This window comes from Copadichromis virginalis, linkage group LG6, assembly GCF_057382275.1.
Source record: "Copadichromis virginalis isolate Kocher_CV1m ecotype Utaka linkage group LG6, C_Virginalis_male_GT1.1, whole genome shotgun sequence".
In the NCBI taxonomy this organism is placed as follows: Eukaryota; Metazoa; Chordata; class Actinopteri; order Cichliformes; family Cichlidae; genus Copadichromis; species Copadichromis virginalis.
In genome coordinates this window covers 20248788-20265281 of record NC_140623.1, presented here as the reverse complement: position 1 = coordinate 20265281, position 16494 = coordinate 20248788, and the positions used below count along the sequence as shown (strand labels likewise).

Sequence of the window (16494 nt, the reverse complement as noted above, 5' to 3'; positions counted from 1 at the left end):
GTAGCTGCATCTGGTGCTAAAGAGTTTTACATCTTCATGGTGTCTTTTATTCTAAAATCTGTAGGGCCTTCCAGTTCCTTCAGATGGTGCTGCCACACTGCACTCTTCTTTTAATCACAATGTTCAGGTTGGCAGACAGGTAAGGAAGTATCCTCCCACAGTCAATTTCAACTGTGGGAATGAACCATGAAAAGAGGAAACGTTTGTATCCATACTGGTGTGCTCACACACCAACACCATACCACAGAAAAATGGTGGTTAAATGATAGATTTACATATGTGATTCAAACCGCCTGTGCTGCCTGTGTCTGTGCAGTAATAGCTTTGATATTTTCATTTAAGAGTGGGTGTACAAGCAATTTGTGCATCTTTAATAAGATACAAGTGCACATAGCTGGAAGTGCTTGTAACTTGTTAAATACATGTATTTGCGAAACAGAAGGAGAATTGAAGCTTTTGTAATTATGTCAGGTGGATAAGTGAGACTGCGTTGCAGGTAATAGCTCACTTCACTCTTTTTCTTTTTTGGTTTTTTTTTCTAAATCGATAACGCATTTCAGTGTAATATCCGTCGCTCCAGCGCCTTGATGCTGCATGCGGTACCTCTGCCTCAGGATACATTTTCAGAGGTTATCCAAATGAGATCTGCCTTTTTGTGGCTCTTGTTATTACTCTACCACTGGTCCTGTTTAAATCAATTCAGTTTCTCAAAAAAACAACGCTTTGATCCTTGATTTTATCAACTCCAGCTTTTTAGTGTTTCTAATTTCCTCATCCCCCAACATTTTGTTTTCATCCTGGGCCAGCTGTTGTTTTCCAGTGCCTCCCTGTAATATGTGTAAGACGTTTTCTTCTTCATGCCTCAGCCTTGTAAAAATCCTTCTTTTCCTCTTTCCTCAAGAAGTAATTTGCCAAGCGCAACATTATAAAGGAATATTAGGATAAACAAGCTTAGTATCATTTTATCCAGTCTGGCTTGGAACGTGTCAAGTATTTATTACTTGTTCCTCTCTCTCGGTCAGCATACCTTGTGGATAGAGCTCAAAGACTGTCACTCTAGACAACAGAGTAAAAAGCCCATCAAAATCACATTAGGACTTGGTTTATACTCAGTGACGCTGTACTTTATAGAAAACATGTGAAAGTGATTGTTCTTTTTGACATATTGCTATCAGGCAATCAGCACATTATATAAGATTTATGCATTATTTATAATTATTAATAAACATGTTCTAACTCTGCCACAGCATTATATTATGATACATTACACAGAAAGTACAATGGAGTGCCCTTTTGTCCTGCGCAGAAGATCTGCGGCACAAACCACCTTTGAAATTGCAATGTTCTGTTTTTGTTGAGACTGTCTGAGACCTGTTGACTTAACTCTGTGGTCATTTTGGAAGCTGTAGTTTGCGGTAAAGTTGTACTGGAAAGCAAACCAGTAATTCAAACAGGTCTTTGTTGATGTTTAGCATGGTACTACTACTACTTTAAGGGTGTACTCACACTAGACACTTTTGATTTGCTCCCTGCCTAAGCATCAATGTCCCCTTGTACCACTCCAATACTGGCTTGTGCTATATTTGCCATTAATCTGTGCCTGATTGCACTTCAGTTTATCTTTGTTTGTTTTCATACTCCATACATACTCCTGTTCAGTACCTTTAAATTGAGCTCTGGTTTGTTTTTCTCCTTTGTGCAGTTCATATTTTGTAAGGTGCACTCTATATTTGCAATCGGACCAAAGCAATATCCCCAGACTTTTTGGGCGAAGTGGTCTTAGCTGAGTTCCAAACAAACTCCAGAGTGGTTCATTTAAGATGAAATTGTGATTCAACCTTAAGCCAAACCAACTACCAGGTGTATGTTACAGACTTGAGCTAAACGCCTTTCCATAACTATGTATGCTTTGCATTTGGGGTGGCTGTGACTCAGGAGTTGGAGCAGGTGATTTACTTATTGCAAGATTGATGGTTCAATCTCTGGCTGCTCCAATTTGCCCAGAGTTTTCTTGCACGGTGCATTCACTGGCGTTTAAATGTGTGTGAATGTGTTCCTGAATGGGTAAATGAGACATGTCGTGTAAAGCACTTGGAGTGTGGGTGCTATGTAAGAATCAGTCCATTAACCATTGGGAGATGCAGCAAAGTACCATAAACCGCTTATTTGTTTTGAAAAGTGCTATACAATTAAAGTTTTTTGCCCTGTCCCAGTGTTGTCAATAAGTGGGCTGAACAATCTTATGTGGTTTGTAGAAATGCAGGAAAATTGGTTTTCTTTGAGTTTACTTGCAGTTTCTTCTGTGTGAAAAGAAACCAAGGCACTTAAAACAGTTAAGTGTACAAATATATCAACTGATTGAGAGCAGAGTAAATGAACTATAGGTGTGCAAACTCTTCCCTCTTTCATACATTTATGCTTTTGAGAATTGCACTTGCACAACGCAGTGAGCTCCATTATTTTATGACATTTTGCAGCCTAATTAAAGCAGTTTTTGGAAGTAGTGGCACGCTGTCCTGTCCTTATGGGTATGGCTAGCAGGACACTACATGCGTCTCAGGACCAAGTTACACTTGTCAAACAAACTGGAATTTAGGAGTCAAATGTGCTCAGTCACAGTGTTGTGAGTACACCGTGATATACCTGTATTCTTACTTTGACCCACTAACTTTTATAGTGTGAACAATGTTGGAGTGGTTAACACATCTGCCGAACATGCAAAAGACCCCTGATTTTAGACCAGAAGGAGGCAGAAACCCAGCCTCGGGGTGTCTCAAGCTAGTGTACTCACAGAGTTGGTTCCAAGCCTGGATAAAAGGGAGGGTTGACTCAGGAAAAGGCATCCCACGTCAAATTTGAGGATCCAGCTGCTGTAGCAACCCCTTAAAAAATAAAGGAGTAATGTGTAATAGCCAAAAGGTTGAGGTACTTGACCCTAAGTTACTCAGCAGTGCGTCCATGCAGTCTGAACCCAAGTGAAAACACTTGGGTAGAAAAAGCACAGAAAATTTTATTTGTATGAATTGGTGTGAAGGGGTGAATAAGTCAAGTTTTATAAAGTCCTTTGAGTGCTCAGAGTAGAAAAGAGCAATATAAGAACCGTTTGTTAATCACTTCCTGCAGAGCTAACATGTATAATATTGAATTACAGCAATCTCAGGATGCTGGCTGCCCTCAGTATTCACCAGAAGTCGTCATATTGCATTTGTGTTTTTGACTGTATTCTTGTTGTTTTGTTTTTGTTTTAGGTTTTTACTCCGCTCATTGATCAAAATGAGTCACAACCCTTTGTTGAGGCTGGAGCAGCGGGCAGCTGAGGCCGATCAGCTCATTGAGTACCTCAAACAGCAAGTCCAGCTACTGAAGGAGAAAGCCAGTAAGATACGCTCATACACTTTTGTTTAAAGAAATTTCTCAGCTACTTTACATATGTAAGGATTTATGTTTATGTTTGTTTTACATTCAGTTTTTCTGTTATTTATTACACGTACTTGCAATAAAAAAAAATTAAAATAAAAAAAGCTTTTAAATAGTTTCAGCTTTTTAGGGAAATATATTTCCACATTTAGCCTCTCCAACAATGATGTTCTGGGCAAACAAAAACATTGGGCACTGCCATGCCTAAATGCTAATACCAGTATTTGGGGTGGTAAATTATTGCATACTGGTTGATAATCAGAAATCAGAAATCAGAATGGGTTTATTGCCAGATGTTGAGGTTTACAACATTAGGAAATTGCTGCGGTGCTTCAGTGCAGACAATAAGAATTAAAGTGCTATGTAGAAAGAAAGATATGTGCATGAGATATACATGAGATATATACATGAGAATAAGAATTATGAGTGCTACGTAGAAAGATATATACATGAGTGCAGGTGGTGATCAGTGCCAAACATGAAATGATGCAGTTACACAGCGTAGGGTCATGTGTTAGTGGCGGGGACAATCATGTGGTTATTGTTCATGTGTCCAACAGCAGAGGGGAAGAAACTGTTCTTGTGGCGAGAGGTTCTGGTGCGAATGGACCGGAGCCTCCTGCCTGAGGGGAGCAGGTCAAACAGACTGTGTCCAGGGTGATAATGAAGTTTGTTTGATTTTCTAATTTGTTTAGATTGGCTACATGCAAAAAGTCCCTGCACATGCCACTCCAGTGCCATTAACCTGTAATAAATAATAAAATGTTGCATTTCTTTTTTGCATTTCTCCTTTGTTATTCTCATGAAATAAACAACGTTTTGGGTGGATGCAGATGTTTACAAGAAACGTCGAATGAGCATTACATTTTTTCTCTTCTGTTAACTCATAGGTGCTGCATTTATTTATAAGGTTTGCCATAAATGTACAGTCTCAAAACTGTGAAACTCTATGTTAATTTTGTGGGGATTTTACATTCAATTGTGTGCTGACTAGTAACAAGAATTTACTGCAGTTCTCCAGGCCAGCGTCAGAGAGGAGAAGAAACTGATGGTGGAAAATGCCAAATTAAAGAACGACATAGAGGAACTTAAAAAGCAGCTGCTGGAGAAAGAAAAGAGAAGAGGAGGTATGTTGACTTTTTGTTCCCGGCAAGGCTTCCATCACAGATTAAATGTTTGTCTTCAAAAAGATTGATGTTGTTATCCTTTATATCTAGTTTTTGAAGCAATTGTGAGCACCGCCTGACCATTTGATGTTAGTTGTTGCTCATTAGAGCGTTTGTTTGGTTTGTGCTATCAATGATAACATCTTGTGCATTCTCGCCTTAGCCTATTATAACCAGCTCTTTTTTTTGGGGGGGGGGGTATAAAACAACCATACTGCTTCAAAAACTCCCCGTTATATTGTGGGAATAACATGTGTGTCAGCCATTGCACTTATGACATATATTGACATTGAGTGGTAAACAGCTGAGGCCATTTAATGGTTTCCAGAAAAAAGATGCAGGAATAAAAGAGGGCTGGAAGAAATAAGTAATTTATCCTTGCTCAAAAAGCTGGATATGTTTTGGAGAGTCGAAAGATTGTGTTCCAATAAACTCAAGACAATGTTTTTCCACACAGTATATATGATTGTGATGTTTAGCTTTGGGGTTTCTTGTCGATGGCTTTAAGGTGACTGAAAATGGCTCAATCAAAACGTGGATAAATATAAAGGTTATTGAAAGTCAAAGAAATTCCTCAGCTTTGGATATCTGCCTGCAGCGGAGTTATGTTTTCAGTGCCTTTTGTCTGTTTGTTTTGTTCTGTCAATGAGATTACACAAAATCTACCAAGCTAACTTTAATGAAGCTCAGTGAAGAGGTTAGGAATGACCAAAGGAAGAACGTGTTCAATCCTGATGAATTGATTGAAAATGCTCATGTGAAGAAGGATTTCAATGAGAAACTCAGCATATTGCAGAAAAATAAATGTCAGCCTGAAAACCAGATTTCTAAAATTTATTATGAAATGTGAATGATATGCAGATAATTACCAAGGCGTCTAGAAAGGTTACATTTCAGGTAATCGCGCACACATTTTTTTTCTTGGTATTGATATTTCACTCAGGGATTGTATCTTATGTAATATTTTGATAGAGAAAGGGAAAATTGGTTTAAATGTGGAAAAAACCTAGAGAGGAAACTTAATGGGAATGTTAAGAGTTTTAGAGGTTGTTGCCTGTAATTCCAAGGTAAACCGGAAAGGTCCTGATCTCAGGTCCCAACATAGAATTAAGGTAATTAAAAGCATTATGGTGACGGTGGTGTGCCTGCAGACCGATGTTTGTCAGACATAGACACTGGATTTTGTAGGAATTCAAACATCAGGCGCCTGAAATGAGGGGTTACTTGTTCCTACAGAGTTATTGTCGGACATTGTTCCCCGCTTTATGGTTCCTTTTCCTTGTTTCCATCAACTTGGACACTGTGATTTTCCCATCAAAACAGTTTGCATCAGGAGAGCAATCCTCCCACTGGGTGTGTAAATAAAGCACCCCCCTATATCATTTCATCATATTATGTTGATGCAACCAGCTCTGTGCATGAAAAGGGTCAACCAAGAAGTTGTGTATGTGAAGTTTGAATATTCTCCGTTTTGTTCCAGTGCAGCTTTGTGTTCGTTCATTCATTCACATCGGATTTGGGAAACATGGAGTGCGTTCAGATCAGCCACAGAAAAAATGAGTCAATTATTAATCATGTACATTTTACTAATATTTTGCATCTGTTCTTTCTGTAGTGCTTGATGTTCCCATGCCATCAAGTGCCACCACTGTCGAGTGCAATTCAAAGCCCACTCCTCCTAAACCCTCTGGTCCAGCGCCTTCTGGTTCAGCACCATCTGTTGCTGCCGTCAAGGACATCTCTCCTAAAGATGAGGCTAAAAAGAAGAAGCCTGAGAAAAAAGGTAAAAGGAAAAAGATCAGCAGATGTCAAGCTGGCTCAACTATTTAAGTTGCTTTAGCTCATCTGCAGTTGCTGGACATGTGCAAGCTGCTTTGCAGCCCACCTCCACCCATCCATCCATTTTCTTTCACATGTCTAATTCAGGGGCTGGAACCTATACCAGCTGTCATAGGGCGAAAAGCCAGGTACACCTGCACAGATCACTAGTCTATCCCAGGGCTAACATAGAAAGACTGATCATATAAAAGACCCTCATATTGTTCACCCTCATATTCAAATCTATGGCCAATTTGTAATCACCATTTAACCTTACGCCATGCATAAGTTTTTGGACTGTGGGAGGAAGCTGGAGTACCTGGCGAGAACCCACGCAAGCACAGGTAGAACATAAAAACACCACATAGAAAGGCCTCAGGTGGGATTTGAACCTAGGACCTTGTGGCCGCGAGGCAAACCTGGTAACCAACAAACATCTTTCTCTATGTAAATGTCTAATATCAAGTGAAAATGAGAATTATCTGCACATGTGGTCTGTTTTTATGCCTTAATGGTTCCACAAAGCACTTTACAGTATGTTCCCTACTGGCCCATTCATGCACACACTGACACGTCAGGTACAACTGGATGCAAACCAACTTGTCAAAGGACTTTTATTACGTAGTTGGGTCTGGGATCACTCCCATTAGTGGACAACCCACTCTACCACCTGTTCCATGGCTGCCTCATCGCCACAGCCTGTTAATGGATCCAGGATTTCAGGCTCCGCAGGACAATATCCAGTGACGTTTGATTTGTTTGGAATTTGTAAACCACATATATGACAAGTCGTCTTTGTGCAATGTCACAGCTAATTGGATCTAATTTGAGCGTAATTTAATGTTAATGTTTCATTGATGTGCATCATTTGTGTACTTTATTATGAAGTTAAACTGTTTTACGTTTATGACAAGTTTACAGTACAAAACAAGAAAATCCATGCCATAAACCTGGATTAATTAGCAGTAAAACAAATTTTTATTCTTGTTTCAGGAAATCTTGTTTGACCTAATTGCGAGGGCTGCAGCATACACACAGGCAAGAGTCAGCTCTGGGTTTGTTTATGAGGTTACTATTTAAAAAGACACTGACAAATTCATTGGAGCTTCTGGCTTTTCTCACATCCAGAACTGTTCATAAAAATGGTGACTTGGTCTTTACTTCATTCAAACACTTATCTATATAAGCTCATGTGCAGCTTTGGAGGAGTTTAAGTAATGTTACATGACTGTCCTGTCATCACAGTAGAGAAACAATAACATGGTGTAAAAGCTATGAATTTAAATTAAATGCAGGTTGCAATTTCAATGCTTAAGAGCTAGTTTGGCCTTTGAGGAATGATAGAAGACTGAGATGATTTCATCACAGCATGGTGAAGGAAAGCTGCTTGACCTCTAGAAAGTAGCATTCAGTGGCACTTTTCGTAAACCAAACTTGGGTATTGATATTGTCAGTAGGTCAAAATATGTCCTCTGTAATCCTGCAAGTATGTGAAAAATATCCCCTCGCCAAAATTATTTCCGAAGTAAAGGAATTTGCAACACAGCTTTTCCAAACATCTTGGTTTTATTTTGGATGCTTACATTATTTTACTTTGCACATAGAAACAAAATGATTTCAGCCTACAGTTGTCTGTTGTAGTTTTAAACTACAGGGAGTGCAGAATTATTAGGCAAGTTGTATTTTTGAGGAATAATTTTATTATTGAACAACAACCATGTTCTCAATGAACCCAAAAAACTCATTCATATCAAAGCTGAATGTTTTTGGAAGTAGTTTTTAGTTTGTTTTTAGTTTTAGCTATTTTAGGGGGATATCTGTGTGTGCAGGTGACTATTACTGTGCATAATTATTAGGCAACTTAACAAAAAACAAATATATACCCATTTCAATTATTTATTTTTACCAGTGAAACCAATATAACATCTTCACATTCACAAATATATACATTTCTGACATACAAAAACAAATCAGCGACCAATATAGCCACCTTTCTTTGCAAGGACACTCAAAAGCCTGCCACCCATGGATTCTGTCAGTGTTTTGATCTGTTCACCATCAACATTGCGTGCAGCAGCAACCACAGCCTCCCAGACACTGTTCAGAGAGGTGCACTGTTTTCCCTCCTTGTAAATCTCACATTTGATGATGGACCACAGGTTCTCAATGGGGTTCAGATCAGGTGAACAAGGTGGCCATGTCATTAGTTTTTCTTCTTTTATACCCTTTCTTGCCAGCCACGCTGTGGAGTACTTGGACGCGTGTGATGGAGCATTGTCCTGCATGGAAATCATGTTTTTCTTGAAGGATGCAGACTTCTTCCTGTATCACTGCTTGAAGAAGGTGTCTTCCAGAAACTGGCAGTAGGACTGGGAGTTGAGCTTGACTCCATCCTCAACCCGAAAAGGCCCCACAAGCTCATCTTTGATGATACCAGCCCAAACCAGTACTCCACCTCCACCTTGCTGGCGTCTGAGTCGGACTGGAGCTCTCTGCCCTTTACCAATCCAGCCACGGGCCCATCCATCTGGCCCATCAAGACTCACTCTCATTTCATCAGTCCATAAAACCTTAAAAAAATCAGTCTTGAGATATTTCTTGGCCCAGTCTTGACGTTTCAGCTTGTGTGTCTTGTTCAGTGGTGGTCGTCTTTCAGCCTTTCTTACCTTGGCCATGTCTCTGAGTATTGCACACCTTGTGCTTTTGGGCACTCCAGTGATGTTGCAGCTCTGAAATATGGCCAAACTGGTGGCAAGTGGCATCTTGGCAGCTGCACGCTTGACTTTTCTCAGTTCATGGGCAGTTATTTTGCGCCTTGGTTTTTCCACACGCTTCTTGCGACCCTGTTGACTATTTTGAATGAAACGCTTGATTGTTCGATGATCACGCTTCAGAAGCTTTGCAATTTTGAGACTGCTGCATCCCTCTGCAAGATATCTCACTATTTTTGACTTTTCTGAGCCTGTCAAGTCCTTCTTTTGACCCATTTTGCCAAAGGAAAGGACGTTGCCTAATAATTATGCACACCTGATATAGGGTGTTGATGTCATTAGACCACACCCCTTCTCATTACAGAGATGCACATCACCTAATATGCTTAATTGGTAGTAGGCTTTCGAGCCTATACAGCTTGGAGTAAGACAACATGCATGAAGAGGATGATGTGGACAAAATACTCATTTGCCTAATAATTCTGCACTCCCTGTAGTGTCACACACGTCTCCTGAGCAATGCCAGCCCATTCTTCTTTGGCGAATCTCTTAAACTCCTCCAGATTTGATGTTCCTTTGGCACGGACCTTGATCTTAAGTTCACCCCACAGCTTTTCAATGAGATTCAAGCCAGGGCTTTGTGCAGGCCTGTTAATACCATTCACGTTGGTCTTCTGGAGGTAGTTCTTCACCAGGAACCACATTTGTTTTGGGTTGTTGTCGTGTTGGAAGACCAATTACAACCCAGACATAGTTGTGCTGCTGACTGCTCAAGGTTTTCTTTGAAAATCTTCACATATCCTTCTTTCTTAGTGATTCCTTCCAGTTTGACAAGATTCCCAGATCCAGACATGTGAAGTGTCACCACGGCATAATATTCCCACCGTTGTGTCACAGTGTGGAGGCGGTGTTTTTTTCTATGCCTTTTCCTTTTTCTCTATATAAACCTAAACTGATTCCTTTTGTTTTTGGCTTGATGTTTCATCAGATGACAGCTTGAACCCTTGAAGTCTTTTATACTGTATGTTATTGGAGGATTAACCCTCAGTTTTAACTTGATTTTTAAGTATCACAAAGTTAAAGTTCATCGCTGCACAGCAGTTTGTTATTTTATGGCTAAATAGATATTGTCTGTTTTACCTTTTTGTGACTTGTCATCTTATGTGCAGCACTTTGTGTTTCTGTCTAGAAAGGTGCTATATAAATACAATTTTATTTTTTATTTATTTATTTATTTAATAAAAGGGTCTGTTTTTCAGCAGGGTAAATAATATCGGCACCGGTCATTTTTGTTTTTTTTATTAATATTATTCTGTTTTTGTGTGCAAATAGAAACTATTTATGCTTTGTAAAGAAAACTGCTATGTTTAGAAATGTTATTTCATTGGGGGGCTAATAATTTTGTCCTCATCTATATGGTTCACACTTTGTGGCGTCTGACTTCATTTCCTTCTATGGAAATGGAAACATACATTGGTGATATTGTTTCAGCTATGGTTTGTTTTCTGCAAGATTCCATGGGAAGTCACCAGTTGGCTGAAAATATTCTCAATGCTTTTAAATAAATATTTCCTGTCATATTATTCACATTTATTATAATACCATGAAAACTGTGACAGATGTGTTTCTTCAGCAGATGTTTCTTTTAATACATGATGAGTAGCTACTGACTGACTTTCCTTTTAAAAGCATTTTTGGCACTGAAATGTGCAATTTTAAATTAAACCATGTTCCTGTACACTCTTAGCGTGAATTTATTTATTTATTATTTCTGCAGGAGAGAAAGCTGAGAAGAAACAGGCTGCCCCCAGCCAAGAGGATGCCAAGGTGGATGTGTCTCGTCTGGACCTGCGTATCGGCCGTATAATCACAGCAGAGAAGCACCCGGACGCTGACAGTCTGTATGTGGAGCAGGTTGATGTGGGAGAGGCTGCCCCCAGAACAGTGGTCAGCGGACTGGTCAAGCACATACCTCTGGACCAGGTACAGTATTACTCCTTCAGACAAGATAAAAGTTTTCCTGTTATAAATAAGATTAGAGAAAATACGCATTTATGTTAAAGTTTAAGGGGTTTTATTTGCTTACAAATTATTTCGATTTGTTTCATTACAGATCCTAAAGTAAAATGTTTATTAGAATTTTATTAGATAAACAAAGGTACGACAAACAACGAAATCCGACATGTCGAAATATCTTATTACTCTAGAAGTAGAACATGATGGAAAATTTTCAAATTAATTTTGCATAATGTGTGGTGTTAGTTACACTAAAATAAAAGCAAGTATTGAAAAACGGAAACAGACTGACGGGCTCATCGGCTGCATCTTAAATTGAACTCACAGCTGGCTACAGCAAAATAATGTATTGTAACGGTGGACCCAAGAAATACCAGCCGGAGCGACTTTGACAGTGCAGAACTTTTTATTGAACTCGGGGTTGTACGTGGACACATATACTCCGCGCTCTCTTTCTCTGCTGTCACCTCCGTCTCCGTCTGTCACTGCCAACATATAAAGAGACACAATCACTGTCAGATCCCAGCACACCTGTTCACCCCGCCCCTGCGCCGCCCCGGGAGCTCACTGCGTCACGCCTCCTCTGCAGCTGGCCAAGGACCACACCCACGCCACACATCCCCACCGCCCGACTGAGGCCGGGGCCCATCCGGCCGAACCTACTCTCCCCCCCCCCCCCCCCCCCCCCCCCCCCCCCGCGAGCGAGAGAGGAAATCGGCCACGACCATCTGCGCGCCCGGCCTATGGATCACCTTGAACTTAAAGGGCTGCATGGCCAGATACCACCGAGTGATCCGGGCGTTGGCATCCTTCATGCGGTGGAGCCACTGCAGCGGGGCGTGGTCCGAGCAGAGGGTGAACGGGCGGCCCAGGAGGTAGTAGCGAAGGGAGTCGACCGCCCACCGGATCGCCAGGCACTCCTTCTCCACGGTGCTGTACCGTGACTCGCGGTCCGTGAGCTTCCGGCTGATGTAAGCGACCGGCCGGTCAACTCCCCCCACCTGCTGGGACAAAACGGCCCCCAGCCCTCTGCTCGAGGCGTCAGTCTGCAGACAGAAAGGGAGGGAGAAGTTAGGTGTGAACAGCAGCGGCTCTCCACAGAGAGCCCGTTTCACCTGCACAAACGCCGCCTGGCACCGCTCCGTCCACTGGACCAGATCTGGGGCACCCTTGCGGGTGAGATCAGTCAGGGGGCTGGTCAGGTCCGCGAACCCTGGGACGAACCGCCGGTAATAGCCAGCCAGCCCCAGAAACCGTCTCACCTCTTTTTTCGTCTTGGGACGCGGGCAGGATGCAATCGCCGCCGTCTTCTCCACCTGAGGTCGCACCTGCCCGCTCCCCAAGTGGTACCCCAAATACTGTACCTCCCTCCGTCCAACCGCACACTTCTTCGGGTTGGCCGTGAGCCCCGCCTGCCTCAGGGACTCCAGCACCGCGGCCACACACCACACATGCCCCGCCCACGTGTCACTGTAAATGATGACGTCGTCTAGGTAGGCGGCAGCATAGGCAGCGTGGGGCCGCAGCACCCGGTCCATGAGGCGCTGAAAAGTGGCAGGGGCGCCGAACAAGCCGAACGGAAGCGTCACGAATTGGTACAACCCATACGGAGTGGAGAAGGCCGTCTTTTCCCGGGACTCTGTAGACAAGGGAATCTGCCAGTAGCCCTTGGTTAAATCCAGAGTCGTAAAAAAGCGAGCGGTGCCCAACCGGTCCAGGAGCTCGTCGACCCGGGGCATGGGATAAGCATCAAAACGTGACACCTCATTCACTCTGCGATAATCGACACAGAACCGTATAGACCCATCCTTCTTTACTACAAGGACGATGGGGCTACACCAAGCACTGTGTGATTCTTCTATTACTCCCAGCCTCAGCATTTCCTTCAATTCCCGGAAAACAATTTGCCTTCTATGTTCCGGCAGCCTGTAGGGCCGTGAACGCACCGTCACGCCAGGCCGCGTCTCAAAATGGTGCTCTATGAGAGAAGTACGGCCGGGCAAGGGGGAGAACACGTCGGCAAAGCGCTGTTGCAATGCAGCAACATCCGCCCTCTGGGCCTGTGTGAGATGGTCACTGCAATGGAGGGAGGCGGGGATGCTAGACTTTGGCGCCTCCGGCCCCAACTCATCTCTCCCTCTTACCAAGCTCACTAGAGAAGCGGTCTCCGCCTCCCTCCAGGCTTTGAGGAGGTTGAGGTGGTAAATCTGCGTGGCCCCGCCCCTGTCCGACCGTACCACTTCATAATCAACGTCCCCCACTCGCTGTGTGACCACGAAGGGTCCTTGCCACTTGGCGAGTAATTTAGAGCTGGAAGAAGGAAGTAACACAAGCACCTTATCTCCCGGTGAAAATTGCCTGAGTCTAGCCCCTCTGTCATACAGGCGTCGCTGCCGCTGCTGGGCCTGGAGCAAATTCTCCCGCGAGAGCCTCCCCAGTGTGTGCAGCTTTGCTCGCAGGTCCAGCACGTACTGAATTTCACTTTTCGCAGGGCTCGGACCTTCCTCCCAGTTTTCCTTAATCAGGTCGAGCACCCCCCGCGGCTTCCTGCCGTATAACAGCTCGAAGGGAGAAAATCCCGTGGAGGCCTGGGGCACCTCCCGCACTGCAAACAACAGAGGGTCTAACCAGCGATCCCAATTGCGTTCATCCTCGCGAATGAACTTACGAATCATGGATTTTAAAGTCTTATTCAGCCTCTCCACCAACCCATCAGTCTGAGGGTGGTAGACGCTGGTCCGAATAGATTTAATACCCAGTAATTCGTACAGTTCCCGCAATGTGCGCGACATGAACGACGTGCCCTGGTCAGTCAGTATTTCTTTCGGAATACCGACTCGGGAGATGACCTGAAACAGTGCCTGCGCCACGCTCTTCGCTGAAATGGTGCGTAGCGGCACTGCTTCCGGGTACCGCGTTGCGTAGTCCACCAGGACCAGCACAAAGCGATAGCCGCGTGCACTCCGGTGCAATGGCCCGATGAGATCCATGCCAATACGCTCAAACGGGATCTCCATCAGCGGTAATGGGCGCAACGGCGCCTTTGGCACGGCCGGCTGGTTAACCAGCTGGCATTCGGGGCACGACGCACACCAGCGGCGCACGTCGGCCCAAATGCCCGGCCAATAGAATCGGGCCATTATGCGCTCCAGAGTTTTCTCGCCACCCAAGTGCCCTGCCATGGGGTTCGAATGAGCCGCCTGGAAAATCATTTCCCGGCGGCTTTGCGGCACCAATAACTGTGTGCGGATTTCATTAGTGTGAGTGTCACGGCTCACTCTATAAAGCCGATCGTTCCGCAATTGGAAATGAGGGTACGTTCGCGCAGCGTCGGGGCGCACCGAGCGACCATCAATATCCATCACTTGGTCATAGGCTGAGCGTAGGGTGTCGTCCCGAGACTGCTCTAGTGGAAAATCTTCCGTGGGGTACACAACGGGAGGCGGCGGGGCTTCCGTGGAAGTCCCCGCCTCCTCCTCCCCCCCAGAGTCAGCGTCGGTCGGCCCCGCGTCACCGCCGAGCGCCGCGCAAACGTCACACGAATTTACAGACCGCGATCGCATCCCCGCGTACTGCCCCAGTAAGCTGTGGAACCCCGGCCAATTCGTACCCAAAATAAGGGGATGCGACAGGCGCGGGCTAACCGCCGCCTTCACTCTATGCGTTTTGCCCCTGAATTTCAGCAACAGTGACACTACTGGGTACTTGTGAATATCCCCGTGCACACATTTAACCTCCACCCAGTCAGCCTCCAACAATGCCCCGGGGCGAACCAAACTTTGGTGGACCAGAGTCTGCGTGCAGCCCGTGTCCACCAAAGCATGGCGAATACCCCCTTGACACCTTACCGGCACGCGGTACGTCACTCCTGGACCGGGGGCGGGCGCTGGAGCGCCGGCAACGCGGAACACCTGCCCCACCTCCATGAGCGGACAGTCTCGGCGCAGGTGCCCCGGCCGCCCACACTTCCAACAGTCCGGCCCCGGCGTCTGTGCGGCTCCCCGTGGCTCCGGGGCAACCTCGGCGGCCGCCGGGGTTCCGGCGGGAAGCAGCGGCCGGAACGGGTTCCTGGGGCTCCACCCTGCTGCCTGCTCCGTTCCCGCAGGGCCACCGCCTCTCCTCTGCGACGCCGCCGCCGGTGGCCTGGGCGGCGGAACACGGGCGCCCCGCCGCGGCTCCTCACGGCCCGGTACCGGGTCGGCCGCCAGATGGTCCTCTGCCAGCGTCACCGCCGCCGTCAAATCCGCCGGGCGGTGGCAGCGAACCCAACGAGCCGTCGCCTCGGGCAGGCCTCCCACGAACTGCTCGAGGACGACCATGGTCAGCATCCGCGTCTCCCCAGCCGAGGGGCCCGGTCGCAGCCACCTCGCTGCCGCATCCTCCAGCTGCCGAGCCCAGGCAAACGGCCGCTCCCCCCCCCGACATCCTGCTGGCCCGGAACTGACGGCGGTAATCCTCCGGGGAGAGCCCCAAACGATCCAGCACCGCCCGGCACACGTCCTCGAACACCCCCCCGCGAGCCGGGGGGCAGGCTCAGCGCCGCCGTCTGGGCCTCACCCGACAGAAGCGGCAGCAGCCGGGCGGCCCACTCCTCCTCCGGCCACCGACAGGCCACCGCCGTGGCCTGGAAAGCCTCGATGAAAACCAGCGGGTCCTCCCCATCCCGCATCCGGTGCAACGTCACCGACAGCGGAGGGGCGGGAGCCGGCGCAGCCGCATTCCCCAGCAGCTGCCCCAGAGCCGCGGTCTGCTGCTCCAGAGCCGCGGTCTGCTGCTCCGATTGCAGGCGAAGCAACGCCAACTGTTGGTCCTGCGTGGCCGCCTGACGAGCCGCCATCGCCGCCATGTCCACCATCATCTGGCCCAAGATCTGCAGCGGCTGGGCGGGCGGTGGGGCGGGCGGCGGCGCCGCCGGGGGAGCAGGGGGAGCCGGCAGGGGACCGGACATCACGCGTGGGTTTCGGCACCAGTGTAACGGTGGACCCAAGAAATACCAGCCGGAGCGACTTTGACAGTGCAGAACTTTTTATTGAACTCGGGGTTGTACGTGGACACATATACTCCGCGCTCTCTTTCTCTGCTGTCACCTCCGTCTCCGTCTGTCACTGCCAACATATAAAGAGACACAATCACTGTCAGATCCCAGCACACCTGTTCACCCCGCCCCTGCGCCGCCCCGGGAGCTCACTGCGTCACGCCTCCTCTGCAGCTGGCCAAGGACCACACCCACGCCACATGTATTAAAATCTCTTTTTTATTATTGCAAAAGTACAACAGTGAAAGTTTCTGTGTGCACTTCACTGGACCTGCAGCCTCTCGTCCACTCTGCTCCACCTCAGTTTGCAGCCAATCACGTACTAAACTTT

At 46.2% G+C, this 16494-nt stretch overlaps 1 protein-coding gene across 1 annotated transcript in view; it reads left to right on the top strand.

Moving 5' to 3' along the window:
* aimp1a (aminoacyl tRNA synthetase complex interacting multifunctional protein 1a) overlaps window positions 1-16494 on the top strand; it is a 34462-nt gene that overhangs the window by 12817 nt on the left and 5151 nt on the right. The window contains exons 2-5 of the mRNA XM_085459136.1: window positions 3249-3376; window positions 4431-4544; window positions 6199-6366; window positions 10890-11095. Coding sequence (XP_085315262.1) covers window positions 3249-3376; window positions 4431-4544; window positions 6199-6366; window positions 10890-11095 — 616 coding nt within the window. The remainder of the gene's footprint in view (window positions 1-3248; window positions 3377-4430; window positions 4545-6198; window positions 6367-10889; window positions 11096-16494) is intronic.